Here is a 19,875-nt window from a genome sequence, read left to right as displayed (position 1 = left end):
AAAAGGAAGACACTATGCAAGAGAGTTTGTAGCTTGAGGCTTTTGTGGAATATTTCTGAATGCAAGAATGAGCATATATTGGAATATGAATTGTTGTGTCCTTTTGAATGTGTCAATATGAAGGCTTTTATACCTCATCATACATGGAGAGGTTGGGCTTTAGCCCAATTGGCTTACTTTGTGGGCTGACCTTTGACTTTTGAGCAATTGGAGAGTTGAACCTTGACCTTGGGCTTTTAATTGGATCATTTAGTGCTCAGGCCCAATTTTGACTAAATTGGACCCAAACAACTTGCCCCCCAGACCCGATTTGGAAGGATGACGGGTCGGGTTTGATTTAACTCAGAAAAGGAGGGAAGTAAATGATTTAATTGATCCAAAAATTTGAATTTAAACCGTAATTAATGAGATAACAACGGTTAATGATTTGCGGAAGTTGGACGGATAATGGGCAGTTTAATCACAAGACATGTGTTTAATGGCTACTTAGTGGGTATTTAAGAGAAATTAAAGCACAGACTCTTCGTGTCCCGTACCTGGAGATATAAACAGAGGCGCGTCATTCTCCTCACTTATTCACCAATACAAACCCAGAATTCTTCGAGAGAGAAACCAAGAACCCGCATCAAAACTTCGCAAATTCCCCGAGCATTGAGCTTAGAAACTGAGACTTGCCACTACGAACTCGTAAATCGGCAACTTTCGCTTCAGATTAAGGTAAATTCCTTTGATTTCAGTTTATTTTTCTTCGAATTCGAACTCCTTCCCCTTTTCTTTCGACTTTTCTTTTCGAAATAATCCATGGCAAGAGGAGTTAGAGGTAGAGCCCGTGCTCCAAGAAGAGCAAGGCCGATTCCCGATCCTAGGAACAGGATTGGGACCTGGAATGGTCGAAGGCCGGAGTCTGACCCTGCTGATGGGATTAGGGCGACTCCCCTTTCCTCGGCTCCTCCTCAAAGAACGGGTGAGCCAAGCGCTTCTGGACGGGATGATGAAGTTCCCGCTGTCCTTTGGGATATCCTCCCTGGGTTTTCAGAGTGGGAGAATGCCGAAGTCGTTTCGGCCATGATAAAGAACCGCCCCTACTCATGGTGGGTAGAGAACGCCGATCAATATCGATTTGCCGAGCAAATTGAGTTGCATTACGGTATTTTCGAAGCTGATGGATATTGGTGCCGAATGCCCTCAGCATCCGATAGAATCCATCGTCCACCCCCGGGGTATGTGGGGGTGTACACGAGACAGCTTCAGTATGGGCTGAGGTTCCCTTTGGACGTTTTCGTCCGAGACTTGCTGATCCATTACAACATTTCCCTATGTCAGCTAACCCCCACCAGCATCCGAAGGGTGATGACATACTTATGGGTCTGCAAGTTCTTCAAATACGTGCCGAACCTGCACTGCTTCAGAAAGCTCCATCGGCTAGTGCCAAATATTCAAAGTGGGCACGGAAGCCATGGTTCTGGGTGGTATCGGATTGAGTCCCGGCCCCAATACTTGACCATGTGGCCAAATGACTCTTCAGACAAGGACTGGAGAGGTCAATGGATTTGGGTTAGGGCACCCACAGATCCGGGCCACCCTTGCGTCTTCAGCGCTCCCCGGTACTTAGCTGAGCCTGATCCCGAAATGGGAAGTCTAGGTCCCCCCGCAGATAACGGGGCGGATCCGAACCTGGATCAGCAACATATCTTCGGCAAGCTGCCGAACCCGGGGGGGAGTGGTCGAATGCAGCATATCCCGGAGACTTGGCTCCCCGATACGCATTACGTTTTCCAAGAGAATATGCTAGCAGCTGTTGGCCTCAGCCGAAAGTTTAAGGATGGTAAGCTTCTTCGGCTGGGGCCGAGGCTTTTAACTACCTCTTTCTTCTCTCGCTTTGCTTTTTTATGCTGTGCCAACATATCTGAGCTAAACTTTTTCCCTTTCCTTTTTTCAGAGCGGGACGAGACCAACGTTGGTATTAACTACGCTCGTCTTGGTGTTAACCGAGAGCGAGTTGTAACTGAACGGGCCCCGTCTATCACTGAGCCGAGGCATAGGGAAGTTCATCTGGATTCTTCCCACTTCCAAATTGAGGCTGTTGCTCTGTATCAGAGGCAGAAGCCTTGGTGGAAGAAGAGAGACCCTTGGTTTCAGCTGCTGAACGAAGAAGCTGAAGCTGCCCGCACAGCCGAAGAGGTTGCACGGGTACTTGAGGCTTGCGAAGGAGGAGAAGGGTCCTCCAGAGCTGCTGAGGCCGAAGCTGCAGCTAGAGCAGCTGAAGAAGACGAGGCTTTGCTGAAAACCTCGGTGCAGCTAGAGCAGCTGAAGAAGACGAGACTTTTTTTTTTTTTTTTTTACTCACACTCTTCTTCCCCCCTGTCTGTTACAGTCTGAAGAGAGTAACAGACACAGGGAAGGCAAAGCTCCTGTTCGTCCCGAAGATCAAATACAAGAGTCTTCAGACTCAGATATGGACGAGCAGCCCCTTCTGAAAAGGCGCCGAAGGATGGCCATCATCGGCCCTCATGACTTTCAGCAGAGGCCGATGACCATCGGCGTCGCAATAAGGGAACCTGAGGAAGGCAATGGATCGCCGAGGGTTCCCCAGCCAACACCCCAATCTCCTCAAAAGACCCCTCCGCCACCTCCTGAGATGGAGGTGGATCAGAGAACTCCCGAACCTAAGGGAGGGGTCCAAGAAGAAATCAAGAAGAGTGCTGCTGAGCACGAAAATAAAGATGCCGTGATGTCCAGTGCTGAGGGCTTCACGACAGATATCGCAAGAGAGGTTGAGGCTTTCGTCCTCACCCCTGAAGAAGAGGAGGTCATAGTAATTGACTCCTCTGAGAAGGACGATGCTGAGACAACCAAAGCTAATCAAGCTCCATCGTCGTCCTTCCCTTCTTTCCAGACTCTGCATTCTGGAGAAATGGGTTTCTCGGCCCCCCGAATTCCAATCCCAGATCACATCTGGGACCTCATATGGGGTCAAAACCGAGAAGGAGCTGCAGCCTACTTCGGCAATTTTGCTGGCATGTCCGAAGTAGACAGGGCAAGGATCTGGTCGCTGAAGGCCACTGCTGGGATGGGCGAATCCAGTAGATCAGTTCCTGACCCAGCCAGGTCTAACCAACTGCTGATGATGCAGGTAATTTTCCTTCATTTCCTCCGAAATTCAGCTCTTTATATATATATATATACATTTTTTTTTTTTTTTACTTATCATTTTTTTTTTTGTCTTCCTGTTTTCAGTTCGTGCACAATCAGACTCTCACTGTAGAGCTGATAGATACCCTACAAGATAGGGTAGACGCTGCTGTGCACGAAAAGAAGGTTGCTGAAGAGGAAGTTAAGCTTGCTAGGCTGAAGCAAGCAGCAGCTGAAGAGAAGCAGCAGGAGGTTGAGGAGTACGGTAAAAAAGCTGCCGAAGCCCTGAAAACCTTCTGCGATGCTATGGAGAAGGAAGTTTTTCCCCCACTGATGGAAGGGGAAAAATTCCTCCAGGAGCATATGGGAGTGGACGTCTCCAAATTCAAGGCTGCCATTGAGAGCCGAATTCAAGAAGGAACTGCTGCACAAGCTGAAGTGCAGCAGCGTCTAGAGGCTCTTGAAGCCAGCCGAATGGCTGCTGAAGAGTTGCTCCTGGCCAAAGACGTCCAACTCTCAGAGGCTGCTGCTGCTGCTGAAGCTCAAAGAGCTAAATTCCAAAAGGCTGAGGATCAATTGCTGATCCAGAAAGTTGAAGTGGCCCAGGCCCAGACAAAGGCTTTCCAAATTCAGCAAGAGCTGAATGAGCTGAAAGGTTCCTCCTCCCAAGTCGCTGATGAGCTGAAGAAATCCAAGGAAGACTTGGAGGAGACCCAGAAGAAGCTGGCTGATGCTGAGGCTTTACTCAAAGTCCGTGTTTATACCCAAGAGAAATATGAGATGGGTTTCAGAAACGGATTCCGAGTATGCCGAAGAGTCTGCCTTCATGCTGAGCCGAAACTGGACTGGTCTAAATGTGCTGAGTGGGTCCAGAATCCCGAAGACCCTCACATGAAGTATGCAACTCCAGCTGAAGCTGAAATTCTTAAGGCTGAGGAAGCCGAAGAGGAAGCTGAAAGACTGGAGTTGGAAGCTGAGCAGAGGGAAAGGGAGGCTCGGCAAAGTGCAAAGCCCGCTTCTTCTGCTGCTGGGGCTGAGGCCACCACGGGGCTCAACGCTGATCAGTCTGATCCTCCGGCTGAAGCATAGGAACTCGGGCAGTCGTCTTCAGAATCTTGCGGTTCATCATGTGCTTAACTTTAGACTTTCCGCTTTCTGAGTTTTTTTGCCTTGTTTTTTGCTTCAGCTTGCCTTGTCGTACAGCAGTTTTATTTTTTTGCTTATGTACGTATTTCGGCAGCTGTTATTTTCCGCTTGTGGGCGGCTGCCGATACTGAATTATTGAACTTGTAGCTCAATTTTTGAGCATGAAATATTAATCTAATGCTCTTTTCTTCAGTTGCTTTATTTTTGAATGCTTTACTGTTTCTTTTCTTCAACTCTGCCGAGCATAGTTGCACTGAGTGCTTCTTGCCCCCACAGAAATTGAAGTATGACTTCAGTTGAATAAGCAATTTCTGAACTTCTTCAAAATGGGTATCCGAAACACAGGGCCAACTGAAGGCAATGCTTCTGGGATACAAGTCTTACTGAAGATTGACTGTCTGAAAGTTGGATATCCGAAACACAGGGTCAACTGAAGGCAATGCTTGGGATATTAGCTTTCTGGGACTAACCTCTTTAGAACAAGTCTTACTGAAGTTTGACTTCAGCTGAAAGACCAGCGTTCTTAAAGAAGACGCGTATCCGAAACTCAGGGCCAACTTAAGGCAATGTTTCGGATAATGGCTCTCTGGGATACAAGGCTCAGTTAAGGCAATATCCCAGAATTGTCCATGGACTCATGTCTTTGGAGAACAGGTCTTGCTGATGTTTGATTTCAGCTGAAAGACCAGTGTTCTTTAAAAAGACTGAGTTTTGTAAGCCATCTGAAACCCAGTTACCCGAAGGCGAAGGTTTCAGACGAGGCTGATTTAAAAATTTTCAACTGTTGCTGTTATCCTTGATTTTCTGTCTATCTTTGAAAAATGGATACCCGAAACACAGGGCCAACTTAAGGCAATGTTTCGGATAATGGCTCTCTGGGATACAAGGCTCAGTTAAGGCAATATCCCAGAATTGTCCATGGACTCATGTCTTTGGAGAACAAGTCTTACTGAAGTTTGAATTCAGCTGAAAGACCGGTGTTCTTTAAAAAGACAGGTTTTGTCAGCAATCTGAAACCCAGTTACCCGAAGGCGAAGGTTTCAGACGAGGCTGAATAAAAAACCCTTAAAGAGTAGATAGAACAAAGAAAATTTTGAAAGGATAAAAAGTTGTAAATATTTATATAAATGGCGGCTCCAAGGCCTTTCATTAGTTCAAAATGTACTTACAAAGATTGTTCTTCCCCGAAGGGTTTACACATGGTATTTTTTCAGTACATCAGCGTTCCAGTGATTCTTCAATTCAGTTCCATCCAACTGTCGAAGTCGGTATGTCCCTGGCTGAAGCTCATCATATATTTCGTAAGGTCCCTCCCATGTAGCTGAGAGCTTCCCATGGATTCGGCCTTTCTGAACTGCAGCAGCATTCCGAAGGACAAGATCTCCAATTTTGAGAGGCCTTGCATGGACCCTTCGGTTATAAAATTTGCTGACTCTCTGCTTATAGGCGGCCATTTTATCTCGAGCTGAGTCTCTTACTTCGTCGAGGAAATCGAGAGATTCCCTCATCAGTCGCTCATTCTCAGCCGAGAAATGGTGCACTCGAAGGCTCTCAGAGCCAATTTCCACTGGAAGGACGGCTTCGGCACCATACACCAGTTCAAAAGGTGAGTGGCCCGTTGCCTCTTTTTCAGTTGTCCGAAGGGACCAAAGGGTTCCAGGGAGCTCCTCTAGCCATTTGGACTTTTGATCTTCCACCCTCTTCTTGAGGGCATTTAAGATCTGTTTATTTGCTGCTTCGGCTTGTCCGTTACTTTGCGGGTGGCATACTGCTGAGTATGCCAGTTTGATGCCGAACTGATCTGTATATCGCTTCAGCGGTAAGTTATCAAATTGCCTCCCATGATCGAAGACAAATACTCTCGGGATGCCAAAGCGAGTGATGATATTCTGCCAGATAAATTTTCTGACAGTTTGCTCTGTAATGTTCGAGGCTGCTTCGGCCTCGATCCATTTACTGAAGTAGTCGACACCAACTATCAGCCATTTTTTCTGGTACACAGCCTCTGGAAATGGTCCCAGTATATCCAGTCCCCATTGGGCAAACGGGAGTGGATTAAGGATCGGCTGAAGATCCCTTGCTGGCTGATGGATAACTGGAGCATATTTTTGACATTTTTCACATTTCCGAACCAGCTCCTTAGCATCGGCGATCATGGTGGGCCAGTAATACCCGGCCCTCAATGCCTTGTGGGCTAAGGTTCTTCCCCCAATGTGGTTCCCACAGATGCCGAGGTGAATCTCCCGCAGGATATAATCTGCATCTGTTGGTCCCACGCATTTCAGCAATGGGGCTGAGAAGGACTTTTTCAGAAGTTCCCCCCTGAAGACAATGAACCTAGAGCTGGTTCTCTTCATTTTGGAGGCCAAAGCTTTGTCCTCAGGAGTTTCTCCCCGAAGCTTAAAAGCTAAAATGGGTTCCATCCAACTAGGCTCTGGGTCAGCGCAGCACACTTCAGGTGCTTCGTCGACACTTCTTACTCGACGCACTTCTACATATACAGACTTGTTCAGCTCGGTAAAAGATGAACTAGCAAGTTTGGAGAGTGCATCGGCCTGAGTATTCTGACCCCTTGGGATCAGCTGAACCTCAAAAGTTTTCAGCTCTGCAATGACTGATTTGATCTTGGCAAGATAAGCTATCATGGAGGGCTCTTTGGCCTCATAGCTGCCACTGATCTGATATGCAACTAGCTGAGAGTCTGTTTTTAAGCAGACATGATCGGCTTCCAAGGAGATGCATAATTGTAGGCCGGCGATTGCTGCCTCATATTCGGCTTCATTGTTCGAGGCCTTAAAAGAAAATTTTAGTGCATACTCAAAGGATTTGCCTTCGGGAGAAGTTATCACTACTCCTGCCCCCGAACCGTTTTCGGTGGAAGACCCATCCGTAAACACGGTCCAGACTTTCTTTTCACTGTCCAGCACTTCTTGGTATGAGCATTCGGCCAAGAAATCCGCCAGAGCTTGAGCCTTAATGGCAGCCCTCGGACGGTAGCTGATGCTGAATTCGGTGAGCTCAAAAGCCCACTTGGCTAGCCTACCGGATTTTTCAACCTTGCCAAGAACTTTTTCCAACGGCTGATCAGTTAAGACCACTATCTGATGGCAATCAAAATAGGGCCTCAGCTTCCGAGCAGCTACCACTACCGCGAAAGCAACTTTCTCGAGTAGAGGATAGCGGGTCTCGGCATCCGTCAGTGTATGACTGACGAAATAAATCGGTTGCTGACTCTTACTCTCTTCCCTCAGCAATACTGCGCTGATGGTGGCTGGGCTAACGGCCACATATAGGTATAGAGTTTCTCCTTCAACTGGGCTAGCCAGCGTTGGAAGTTGAGCCAGATGCTCCCGAAGCTGTTGAAAGGCGTCTTTTTGCTCTTCCTCCCAAACAAGCTCTTTTGTTTTCGGGAGTTTCAGGGCTTTGAAGAAGGGTAACCCCTTATCCGAAGCTCTGGAAATGAACCTCGAGAGGGCTGCCATTCTTCCAGTGAGCCGCTGAACATCCCGCTTCGTTTTCGGCTCAGGAAGGTCGAGCGCCGCTTTGACTTTAGAGGGATTGGCATCAATCCCCCTTTTGCTGACCATGAAACCCAGGAATTTCCCTGACTTCACGCCGAAGACACACTTCTTCGGATTCAGCTTCATTTAATGCTTTCTCAAGGTGGCGAAAGTTTCAGCCAGGTCCTTTACATGGTCCTCTAGTTTTCTGCTTTTGACGATCGAATCGTCAACATAGACTTCCATGTTTCGGCCCTTTTGATCGGCGAAAACTTGATCCACCAGCCTTTGATAGGTTGCCCCCGCATTTTTCAATCCGAAGGGCATCATTTTGTAATTATACACCCCAGCGTTCGTGACGAATGCTGTCTTGGCTCGATCGTCGGGGTGCATAAAGATCTGATGATACCCCGAGAATGCGTCCATGAAACTAAGCAAGGCATGGCCACTTGTCGAATCGACTAGCTGATCGATTCTTGGCAAGGGATAGAAATCCTTTGGACAAGCCTTATTTAGGTCCGTGAAGTCAACGCACATCCTCCAGGTACCATTGGGCTTCTGAACCATCACCACATTTGCCAGCCATTCCGGATATTGGCAAGGTTCAATGAACCCTGCCTCCAATAATTTTTTGACTTCGGCTGCGATGTCTCGGTTCTTATTGGCGGAGTAATTCCGCTTCTTTTGCTTAACTGGTCGACACGCTGGGTCAACATTAAGCTTATGTGAGATGAGGTCTGAACTTATCCCGGGCATATCAGCTGCCGAGAAAGCAAACACATCTCTGTTATCCCGAAGGAGCTGAATAAGTTCACAACGGGTGTCAGGATCAAGGTCCATCCCGATTGTTACACATTTCTCAGCATCTCCTTCGGCCAACTCAACTGTTTCAGTATGTTGGTCCATGTCCATTGCCGATGGACTGGACTCTTCAGAATCTGGTCTGCTGCCAATGTCAGCAGGTGTCCCAGTCTTTGTGTTCTTCGGCTGGCTCTCTGAGTCTTGCGGCTCAGCTGAAGAGTCAACCTTTTCCCTTTCGGGACCTTTTTCTCTGGGCACGGATCCTTGGGCCGAAGCACTTAGGCCTTTCGGCTTTTTTGCGCTTGGCTCTCTTTCTTTTTCTTTCTCCTCCTCATCCCTGTCGTCATCTGGGCGACTACTGGATGGCTTGAGGTAGTTGCACCTTCGGGCGTCTTTTTGGTTGCCCTGTATCCTTTCGGGGAAGCCGGCGTCTGAGACGTAAATCATCAGCTGATGATAAGTTGAGACGACCCCTTGGATCTCGTGAATTATGGGTCTCCCCAAAATCACGTTGTACACTGAAGGAGCGTCGATGACCAAGAACTCAATCATGACGTTCCGGGCTGCCTCATCGCAACCGATGGTGACAGGAAGTGTCACCTTCCCATCTGGATAAGCTGAAGCCCCATTGAACCCGGATACCGGATAGGGTACCGGCGTAAGGTGCTTGGGCTTCAGCTTAATTTGGTTGTAGGCCTTTCGGAACAGAATGTTTGCTCCGCTGCCACCGTCAACAAGGACCTTACTGACGTCGTGGTTGGCCACCGTGGCGATGATCACCAACGGATCCTCGTGAGGGAACGTAATCCCCCGGCAGTCGGCGGCTGTGAACGTCATGTTCGGCACCGGCGACTGGGGAGATTGAATGTCAGCGTTGTTCACCTGGTGAGTCAAAGCTCTAAGGTGACGCTTGTGCTCCCTCCGAGAGTATATTCCTCCCGAGATAACATTGATCGGAGGGAATTTCCCCTCCTGTTTTTTACTGTTTTTCCGGGGGAAATCAAGGTCCTGCCGAGGGTCCTTTGCTAACCTCTCGGATTCTTTTTTCTCGCGGTGATCCGCGATGTATTTTTTCAAGTATCCCTTCCGGACCATGTCCTCTATCTGGTCCTTCAGCTGGATACACTCCTCAGTGTTGTGGCCCGAAGACTCGTGGAACTCACACCACTGATTTTTATTTTTTCGCTGATACCACTCTGGGAGTGGTCTCGGCTTTCGGTAACTCTGCTCCTCCTTCGTCACACTGTAAATTTTGGCGCGTGGAAGAGAGAGCGGAGTGTAGGACTCATATCTGCCTGTGTATGAGGCAAACCTGTCCTTCTTTAGGTCGCTGGCCGAAGATGGCTCCGAGGCCTTTGATTTTCCCTTTGCCTTATGGCCTTGGCCTTCAGACAAGGGTATTTGCCTCTGTTTCCCTCCCCCGGATTGAGGTTGGGTTTTTGCTTTATTCCATTCTTCGGCTCGGATGAACTTATCCGAAGCACTAAGAGCTTCCTCCAAGGTCTGCGGGGTATGCATGACCATGAAGTCTAGGAATTTTCCTGGCTGAAGGCCATTCTGCATTGCAAAAACAGCTAGCCCCTGGTCCAGCTGGGAGACGCTTGATGACTCGTTACTGAAACGGGTCAGGTAGTCTCGGAGGCTTTCGGTTTCCCCCTGTTGCAGACCCATGAGCTCTGCGGTAGTCTTCTCTCGGCGGTTTGCCGTGGAAAACTTGCTCCTGAACTTGGAGGACAGATCATCCCAACCTGTTATGGAGCCTTGCCTTACTCCCTTGGAGATCCACGCTTGCGCGACCCCCTTGAGAGTGGTTGGGAAATATTTGCACCAAGTCGCCTCGGATCTGGGGCAAAGATGCATATGAGTCTCATACGAGGCCACGTGGTCCTTCGGATCCGTGGTCCCGTCATATGTGATATGCGACGGTATTTTAACCGTGGGTACGCGCTCTTCCAGTATCCATTGCTCGAATGGTGAACTAGCGGGTAGCATAATGGCCTTGCCCTTGTTCCTGGCCGAAGGGACCGCGCTCCGCCCTCTTAGAGAGGTAGGAGTGGTTTTCGTCCCTGGCTGGGAAGTCTGGGCCTCGGCTGCAGGGAACGAGAGGCGACTACGCACGCTCGGTTCCTGGCCGCCGAGTCGGTCAAGGACGCTTCTGCGAGCAGTCTCAGGTTCCCGGCGAGTAGATTCTGGCCGAGAAGCTGAGCTGCTGCTCTTATGCGCTGCTGGTCTTGAGGATGAGGATCCTTTAAATAATTGAGAGTTCTTCTTCCTCTGTTTTTCATTTTTCCAAGAATCCTCCTCCCACTCTTCCAATTCCCGGAAGGAAGGAAGCTTCCCACCGTCATGGTCTAACTTCCTCCGCTGATGTCGGGTATGCGGAAGAGTTTGATCACGAGGCGGTGGCATATTCTGTGCCCTCATTGCCTCCATGAGTACTGCCAGCGCTCTTGCCACCTCTTCCGAACTGGGCCCCGTCAAAGGGGTCCCCGGCCGAGTGTGGGCATGAGGCCGTGCAGCCGATGGTTGGCTTTGGGACACTGAATGTGTCCTATGATCAGACTGACCCCTGTTAGACCGAGAGTGGTCCGGCCTATATTGAGAGTCATGCATTATAGGAGATAGGGAATCCTCCTTGTGTGATCCTCCCCCCGAGCCGGCACCCTTGGGAGAGTTCCGGTCCGGCGAGGGCGATGGTGTAGGAGTTTTAGGCTTTTCGCCCGCTCCTTGACGGAGGCTTTTGCTCTTGCGGTTCTTAGCCATGGCTGCTAAGATAATTGCAAGGTGATCTTGGTTAGGAATTTGGCTTAAAGATTTTTGAAAGTCTTCCCCACAGACGGCGCCAAATTGTTTCGGTTGAAAACAATGGGACCTTGCCGAAGGTCCGCTGAAATGGAGAAGACTGGATTCGATCCAAGCTGTGTTGGGCCGAAGGTTTCCTGCACGGTGAACACACGTAAACTAGCCTCGGGGGTGTTTCCGAGGAAGGCCCCTCCGATGCTAAAGTCAGTACAATGTGTAAAAGGAAGACACTATGCAAGAGAGTTTGTAGCTTGAGGCTTTTGTGGAATATTTCTGAATGCAAGAATGAGCATATATTGGAATATGAATTGTTGTGTCCTTTTGAATGTGTCAATATGAAGGCTTTTATACCTCATCATACATGGAGAGGTTGGGCTTTAGCCCAATTGGCTTACTTTGTGGGCTGACCTTTGACTTTTGAGCAATTGGAGAGTTGAACCTTGACCTTGGGCTTTTAATTGGATCATTTAGTGCTCAGGCCCAATTTTGACTAAATTGGACCCAAACACCCTCTTTATTTAGGTTGAATTTCTGGAATTGTTCTTGTTTGTTGAGGTTATTTAGAAGCTTGTTTTTGTCTTTACATAGTTTGTGGTTGACTAATTTGCTCATTTTTATGCAAATGAGCAAAAACTTTAAATAATTACTGATTTTATACATAAAAAGAAATACGGAGTACATATAGATATATATTTGCCTCAAATTTGTCCAAATATATATAGATTGTGTGAGATTGGGTACATGCACAAATATGGGTACAACGTACAACAGAAAAATATCACTCCCAAGTCCCAAGTAAGCAGAATCAGGTACGATATGTTACAACTCGTATAATATATATACTAATATACCGATAAACGGAGTACGTACTTGTTTAAAAAAAATACAGAGTACAAGAAAGTATAAATAAATTTAAATCACCAAATACAAAAATCCAAAAGTTAATGAGGAGTAAAGTGATCACATTTGCCCGTAAAAAAATAAAAATAAAAAAAAAATAAAAATAAAAATAAAAAAAGTGGTCACATTTGAAAGAAATACTATACGTGAAGCTGAAGGGTCATTTTATGTGCATAGAAAAGTAGAAAACTACAGTACTTCGTAAATAGAGAGCATTGAAAAACAGCAATGTTATTGAAATTAACCAAGCTGAGTTAGATACTCTTGAGCTTCCCTTGTTTTAAATAAGAGTGCCTCTGTGCGTACAAAATATTGATCAAATTAAGCTTAAATTGCTATCCGATACTCGCATTGTCCTACTACACTTGATAATATTATGGAGGGTGAAGACACGACATCTAAGGCTGATAAGATGCCTGGTGATCACTTCATCACTACAAGTGCTCACAGTCCTGCCAATCTCCTAACCACTAGTAATGAATTTGCAGCTAACACAACTGATGAAGATGTTGAAGAAGGCGAAGTTAATAAGGATGAATTACACAATCTGGTAGCAGAAAATTCAGTGTCCGACACAGATGAAGAAGAACATGAAATAAAGGATATCGATAGTCTGGTGATGGAAGATTCAGAGGCTGGTGAAGATGTTAATGAAGAGGAAGAAATAAAGGATATTGATAATCTGGTGGTGCAAAATTCAGTGTCTGATGAAGATATTAATGATGACAAAGAAATAGAGGATATTGATAATCTAGTGGTGGAAAATTCAGTGTCTGATGAAGATATTAACGATGACAAAGCAATAGAAGATATTGATAGTCTGGTGGTGGAAAATTCAGTGTCTGACGAAGAAGATGGTAAGGACGAAGAAATAAAGAACATCGATAATCTGGTGGTGGAAAAATCAGTGTCTGGATCAGAATCTGATGGTATTGGCTACACACCTCCTCCTGGTTATGAGCTATGCTTGCAAGAGCCACTTTTGGATATTGAGGTGGATGATAACACTGAGCTTTGGCTAATGCAACTCCCTTCTGACCAAGTAATCTCTTCATCTTCCTTGGCTTTTTATTTCTGAATTACCTTTCTTTTGTAAATTGAATTGAGTTACCAACTTTAACATTACGCCTCTATGGTACTACACCAATTTAAATTACTTTATTACTAGTAAGGATTTCATTCTTATCAACCTTCGTGGCATGCATGAACTTGTTGTCTAAGGTGTTGAACTTGAATGAACAGTACGTATGCATATTCGATATTTAATTTGGTTCTGTTTTTTTTTGTTAAATCTCAATAGCTTAAAATTATTTCAATAAAGGTTAAGAAGTTATCAAAAACTTATCAATATAAAAAGGTTGATTAAAGTAATCTTTATCATTTGAAATGTTGTGAGCAAATGCTCAAAATTTTTTGCCTAAGGGAGGTTTTACTCCTATCACCATAGATGAATTTCGTAGAGTTCAAACAAAACTCCCATTTTTTTGGCCAGCTTATTCACATGACTAATTTTAAAAAAGATCAAACATATTTTATCTTTTAGTATTTGCTTATGTATTTGTATTTCTGATTTAAAATGTATTTATTTCTTACTTGTGCAGAGGCTTGATGATTTCGAAGGTCAAACAGCATCTATTGATCTTGACAATGAAGATGGACCAATTGGTAGCATGAGGACAAAATCTGGTAAATACAACTAAAAGCTCATAATAATGTAACTCGCATTTGAGGTTTGACGGTGCATTGATACTTATATATAAGTGGTATACATGCAGGTAAAGTTTATAGCATGGTCAACTTTCCAGCCCCAGTATCTGATATAACTGTTTTTATACCTGGCCTATCTGAAACAAAAGTTGGTATGTGTGATGTGTCACCGACTCGTTAACATTTGCTCATTTCATAAATCATGTAAAATTGATACCCCGAAAATTGCATCCCTTAATATAACCTAATAATCAAATATGTCACATTCTTTAAGAACAGGTCGAGGGAGTAATAATTTCAATCATAGACACTAATAATCATGTTCATAGTGCAATAATAACAGCAGTTAAATATCTATTTTACAAATGATATTCCAAGTAATGAACCGTTTTGACATATCATTCCTCATTTAATTTTCCACTAATTAACTTGGAATTTTATTATTTTTGTGGTAGCTGGGAAGATTTCACGGCATGTAAACCTTGTTAGATTTCCCGAGCCAGATGAACTCATCTCGCAATGTGAGGAGATGGCTAATTTGGAATCAGATTCGGGAGAAACTAGGAGCAACTCATCATCTGATCGGGATTGTCCAAGCAAAAACAAAAAGAAGAAGGGTAGTATCACAAAACCTTGATGGTTGATGGCTTGATGAGATATTTCTGCCATTTGCATCTCTACTCTCTAAGAAGATGAGATATGTTCCTAATCAGTTTGACTGATAATTATGTTGTTTAACTCATATGTCTGATCATTTTGACTAAGTAGCTCAAGCTGCTGTTTGATGGTTGTTCTAGCTCTACAAAGTGCCTCTATGGGCACTAGTAACTTTCATTTAATTAGGTTTTTGTTTTCTATTTAAGTTCTTGCTTTGATGATGAAATAATCCTAAGTGCTTAAGTATTTTGGATTTAATGATCATGTGCTCTTAATATGACTTTTGTTTTGAAGATATCAAGTGCAAAGTATCTTGGTTAAATGTTTAGAGTTTGTAGCATAATTACAGGTTTGAGTGGATAATGTGCATTAAAATGTGTAATGTTCATCATGTACTGGAGTAGCATGGCGATGTTATGCCACTAGCAAGTAGCAAGACGTTACCACATTAGTATAAATAAAGTATCAAAATATGCAAACATGGAAGAAAATTGCACAAAACAAGTTGTGATTTCCACAAGCTAATTTTTAAGTGGCTCATTTGACCCCCAACAGCACTTAACAAGTTTATACTCAATGGCCATTGTGTTCAATTGTCAGTTTTGTCACCCTCTGATTCCCAATCTGCCACTCTTCTAACGAAGGTGGATCAGTAAAATGGGATTTAGACCTATAAATGAAAAGGGTGATGCCCATCCATGGAGTTGTAAGATAAAGCCTACATACAATAATCAACAAAAGCAGCAGCTACAGAGCCCTCTGTTTTGAGCGCTGGTGCCTATTCCTCCCAACTCCTCCTAACCATTGTGTTAGCATTTAGTAAAACAATTAGAATCAGTAAGCGGTCTTGAAAGGCTTGTACGTTTTAAGATCATTAACCACCCCGACGATAGATCCAGCAGCAGCGGCGATGGAGATAATGAGGCAAGCAGCACTTAGAATCTGAAGAGAAATCCATTTAGTAGTCCATTTGGGTATCTTCTTCTGGGAAATGTACATTTCTACCGGGAAATACACAGTCAAGGGCCAAAACCCTAGTGCTCCAAGTAATCCCACCACATCGTTGAAGAAGGGTAAGAGCATGGAGATTACGGTGGTAATGATCACGAATACAGTCCTCCAAACTAGCCTGAAGAGATTAAGGTTGTAAGGTTTGTAACCACCAGGAAGTGGAATTTTGATATCCTTGGTGATGAAGTCACTATCAGGGAAGGTCTCACTGGCTATTTTCTCAACGAAAGCATAGAGAGGCTGACAGTAAACTTGGTAGGCACCAACGAGATGGATGACAATAGCAGCATTGGCTATGTCTACTAGCCAAAATGGGTTGTAGAATCCAAACCCAGTTAGCAGGTTCCCGGGTGACAAGTCCCCGAATGCTGCATAGCCAAAGCACCCGCATAACAGGTAGAATACAGTTGTTACTACAACACTTACTAGTGTAGCCTTCCTCATTGTCTTTGATTCCGCTGGGGGTGACCTTACTGTGTCCTACATAATTACCAGTACAGTACACCATGTTACTAACATCAAATTACGAATGACTACGTTACCAAGCAAGCTAGGCATGATTAAGCACCTGAATTTCAATGAGAATCATGGAGTATGAATAGGCAAATGCAATATCACCAAGTGCTTGGAAGCTTCTCCACACTTTATCAGCTTCCGTAACCACACCAACACTAATACCAGTCAAACTGCCCTTGATTTTTCCATTTACTGTTAATTCAATCGCGTATAAACAGAGAATAAGAATAAGAATAAAAACAAGACTATATTGACAATTAAATAAAAAAAGTAAAAGTCTATAATGAACGGCTACTTGTGCTTTTTGCCGAAGAAAGAAAGGAATGTAGCTAGTCTACTAGAAAAAGTGAACGGTTAAAAAGAGAGTTGAAAAAAAATGATTTGATGCATTACCAGCCACTTTAGCGATACCAAGACCAAGACCAATGGTAGAATAAGTGAAAGACATGACTGCTGCAACGATTGATAGCCACCAAATTTGATCAAAATCTGGGATTTGGGAGAAGAATATCTCAGCAACTCCAAAGAGGATCATGTAAGGATTTGCTGATATGTTGCACTTGGCTTTCTCGCCTTGCTCATGGAAGCAATTAGATCTTTTTATAGCCCTATATATATAAATATGTTACCCGCGTTAATAAATAACATTACATGTATATGCATATCAAGGAGATAAACTGTACAACATTTAATTCATATGATGATACCCTATTATGATGTTTATTTATAAATTGGTCTTAATTGGTGTATATGTTTACTAGATGAAGCCCTTGCGATGCACGGTTTGTTTGAATTTTTAAAAATATTTTTTTATACATATATTTATGTGCTAAAATTTGTTATATATTTAGATAAAATTCCTAATATCAAAAGATAATATTTTATATTTAATTAATTTAAATTGGAAAATCTCATTCGCCAATTTTGCTTACGTGGCATTTGAATTATTTAATTATAAAAGATTTTAATAATCTCCTATTTAATTGGTTACTACTAAAATTTATAATCCTATATGACACACAAAGAAAATTAGATCCTATGTGGCTCTCTAAAAACTCGGGAAAAAACTCTCCTTTATATATATATATATATATATATATATATATTAGATTTCATAAGATAAGCTAAACGTGATGCAAATAAAAAAAATCTTACGTCATGCTTATCGAGGCTGCTATTGTATAACCGATTGCAACTCCAAAGAGGTTTAAGTACTGAATTAATCCACATATTTTCACTTGAAGCCCACCTACAACGCAATGCAACCACAAAGTCAGATTAAGTTGGAATTTTGATTATACATACTATTTTAACTCCTGTTTTTTTCAATCTCTTTTAACTTTGTTTGTCATCTTTCACCACAAATTCACAATATCTACTGTATTTCATACTACTATCCTTGTTACTTTATTTATGTATGTTTTACACCCACCCATATCTTTCTTTGTCTCTTCTAATAAATCCACCTAATTATTATACGAGGTCAACTTTATCAAATTTTTTTATTACGGAGTAATATATGTATTTATGGACATGACATCTTTATATAACAGAAGTAGTATATATAATGCTAATTTTTATTAAATTAGCAATATTCCACTCATATCTTCTTTGTCTCTTCTAATAAATCCACCTAATTATAACACAGAGGCCAACTTTATCAAATTTTTTTATTAATATATATATTCATGGACATGACATCTTTATATAACGGAAGTAGTATATATAATTCTAATTTTTATTAAATTAGTAATATTAATTGAAGGTCAGGTGTGTGGGTTAAAATTAAATACCAAGATTAGCTTGAACAGCATCCATGTAAGTGTAATTTCTCTTGCCGGAGACAGGATCACCGGATCGGTAGCAATCGGAGAGCAGAACAGAAGTGTAGTAAGTGACAATTGAGAACAATATCATCACAATTGGGCCAGCAATCCACCCAAGCTGGGCCGTAGCCCAAGCCAAGGACAGCACTCCTGACCCAATCACAGCCGTTATTATATGGGAACTTGCCGTCCACATAGTCCCTGCAAAATTTAACCAACTATTAAATTAATATGTACTGGTACAGTACTCTCTATCATCACCTTCACATTTCAATCTCACGTGTTTTTGTACCAAAACAACTCCAATCTCAATCTGAATAAGTTAAAATAACCACCATGACTCATGGTTGTTAAAAACAACATACGGAGTACTAATTAATGTACTGTCCACCTCTTAGAAGCATGTAATTAGGTAAAATAAAATATGACAGAACAATCCAATCTCATATAAGTAAGGAGAAATCAACTTAAGACACGAAAATACAAGAAATATACGAAGCAATTGTTTAATGATGGTACAAGTGTGGTTTTTTTTTTTTTTTTTTTTTTTTTTTTGTTAATTCTCGGGATCATATAACTTTGTTGAGGTGCACTGAGTTATAAGATGAAGGTTTGTCAAAAAAAAAGAAAAGGTGTTACAAAACAATTAACCTGTTCTCTTGACACGGCCATCATCATCAAACACTTTGGAGGCGTTTTGAGGGGCAACGTCGAGACCAATACTGAAGGCCTGGCTTTGCTGCTTGCTTACCCCCATGGTTCGAGTTTGATCCAGTAATAACTAATAAGTTTTCTCAAAATAAATAATACGGAGCAGTATGATTTCTAATTTAGTTTGAAATAGAATTGAAAAATAATCGGGAATTGGATAGAATTGAAGTAACAGCAGCAGTAGTTTAGGTGTGATTGTGGTGGCGTAAGAATCGAAACTTTATATAAGAAGAGAGTGTGAACAAGTGGGTTAGAGCCGCGTATTTTGACTATTAAATATTCCGACCAACTGCCACTCTAGGCCGAACCACAAATTATTGGGTGCATCCGACATTTATTTATAAATCTATTTTTTGTATTTATTCTTATGCCCCTCTTAATTTAATAATACCTCATCACTTCAGACCATCCCTTTAATAATACATGCAACATGTTATAAAAGTAAATAATAATAAAACAACAATAATAATATTAATAATAATAATAATAATAATAATACAAACTTAAACATGCGGGATATTAATTAATTAGAGAATAAAAGATATTTTCTCCACCTCATTAGCTATGTCCACTGATTATGACACAAAAATTTAAGATAAATTAATTTCGATTATTAGTTGTTATTTGATTAAATAACTAATGTAAAGGGAATAATGGAAATTTGTTTCTTTCAAAAAAAAAAAAAAAAGGGACTTTGTTAGTTGATTCAGAAAAAATAAGTTTCTTTTTATAGATTAAAAAAAAATCATGTTTATTTTTGTAATTCAAACAAGCAAGTTCATAAACATTCATACAAATTAAAGTTCGGAATAAAACTTTAATTAGTTGTTTTGATAAGTTAATACTCCCCATGTCCCTTAATACAATGTCAATGCCTCTTTTGAGCATTTATTCATCACGTAATAAAGAGAAAGAGACATTATACGTATTAAGGGACGGAGGGAATATAATGCAATTTCTAGAGGAAATTAAAAAATTAAAAAATCAAATAATCTTGGGCAATTGGGTTGAGGCCCTGAAGGAACCTAAGGGGATAAAGGCACCTCTTAATAGTTTTAATCATATTCTAAAACTAAATTATAAAGAATAGTAGGTATCATCTACATCGAATCCTATTATCAATAACTTTTCTGCAAAATGCGGGTTGATGTCTTGATGTATAAATA

General features: G+C 42.6%; 1 protein-coding gene across 1 annotated transcript; it reads right to left on the bottom strand.

Annotated features, from left to right (window-relative positions):
- Nucleotides 1-15,126: 15,126 nt before the first annotated feature.
- Nucleotides 15,127-18,984, bottom strand: LOC110685573 (amino acid permease 3-like). The gene is made up of 6 exons (XM_021862128.1): nt 18,650-18,984; nt 17,966-18,199; nt 17,328-17,421; nt 16,566-16,780; nt 16,225-16,364; nt 15,127-16,136 (listed from the first exon to the last, which is right to left on the bottom strand). The coding sequence occupies exons 1-6, from the start codon at nt 18,753-18,755 to the stop codon at nt 15,480-15,482; spliced, it is 1,446 nt and encodes a 481-aa protein (XP_021717820.1). The 5' UTR covers nt 18,756-18,984; the 3' UTR covers nt 15,127-15,479.
- Nucleotides 18,985-19,875: the final 891 nt, after the last annotated feature.

This window comes from Chenopodium quinoa, unplaced genomic scaffold, assembly GCF_001683475.1.
Source record: "Chenopodium quinoa cultivar QQ74 unplaced genomic scaffold, ASM168347v1, whole genome shotgun sequence".
Lineage (NCBI taxonomy): Eukaryota > Viridiplantae > Streptophyta > Magnoliopsida > Caryophyllales > Amaranthaceae > Chenopodium > Chenopodium quinoa.
This window is presented reverse-complemented; position numbering and strand designations above follow the sequence as displayed.

Excerpts from the sequence above, each read along its gene's own strand:
- LOC110685573 (XM_021862128.1), bottom strand. The coding sequence starts at position 18,755 with ATGGGGGTAAGCAAGCAGCAAAGCCAGGCCTTCAGTATTGGTCTCGAC. Across the intron at positions 16,781-17,327 it reads GCAGCCTCGATAAGCATGAC|GGCTATAAAAAGATCTAATT; the intron begins GTAAGATTTTTT and ends TTATATATATAG. Across the intron at positions 16,137-16,224 it reads TGATTCTCATTGAAATTCAG|GACACAGTAAGGTCACCCCC; the intron begins GTGCTTAATCAT and ends GTAATTATGTAG.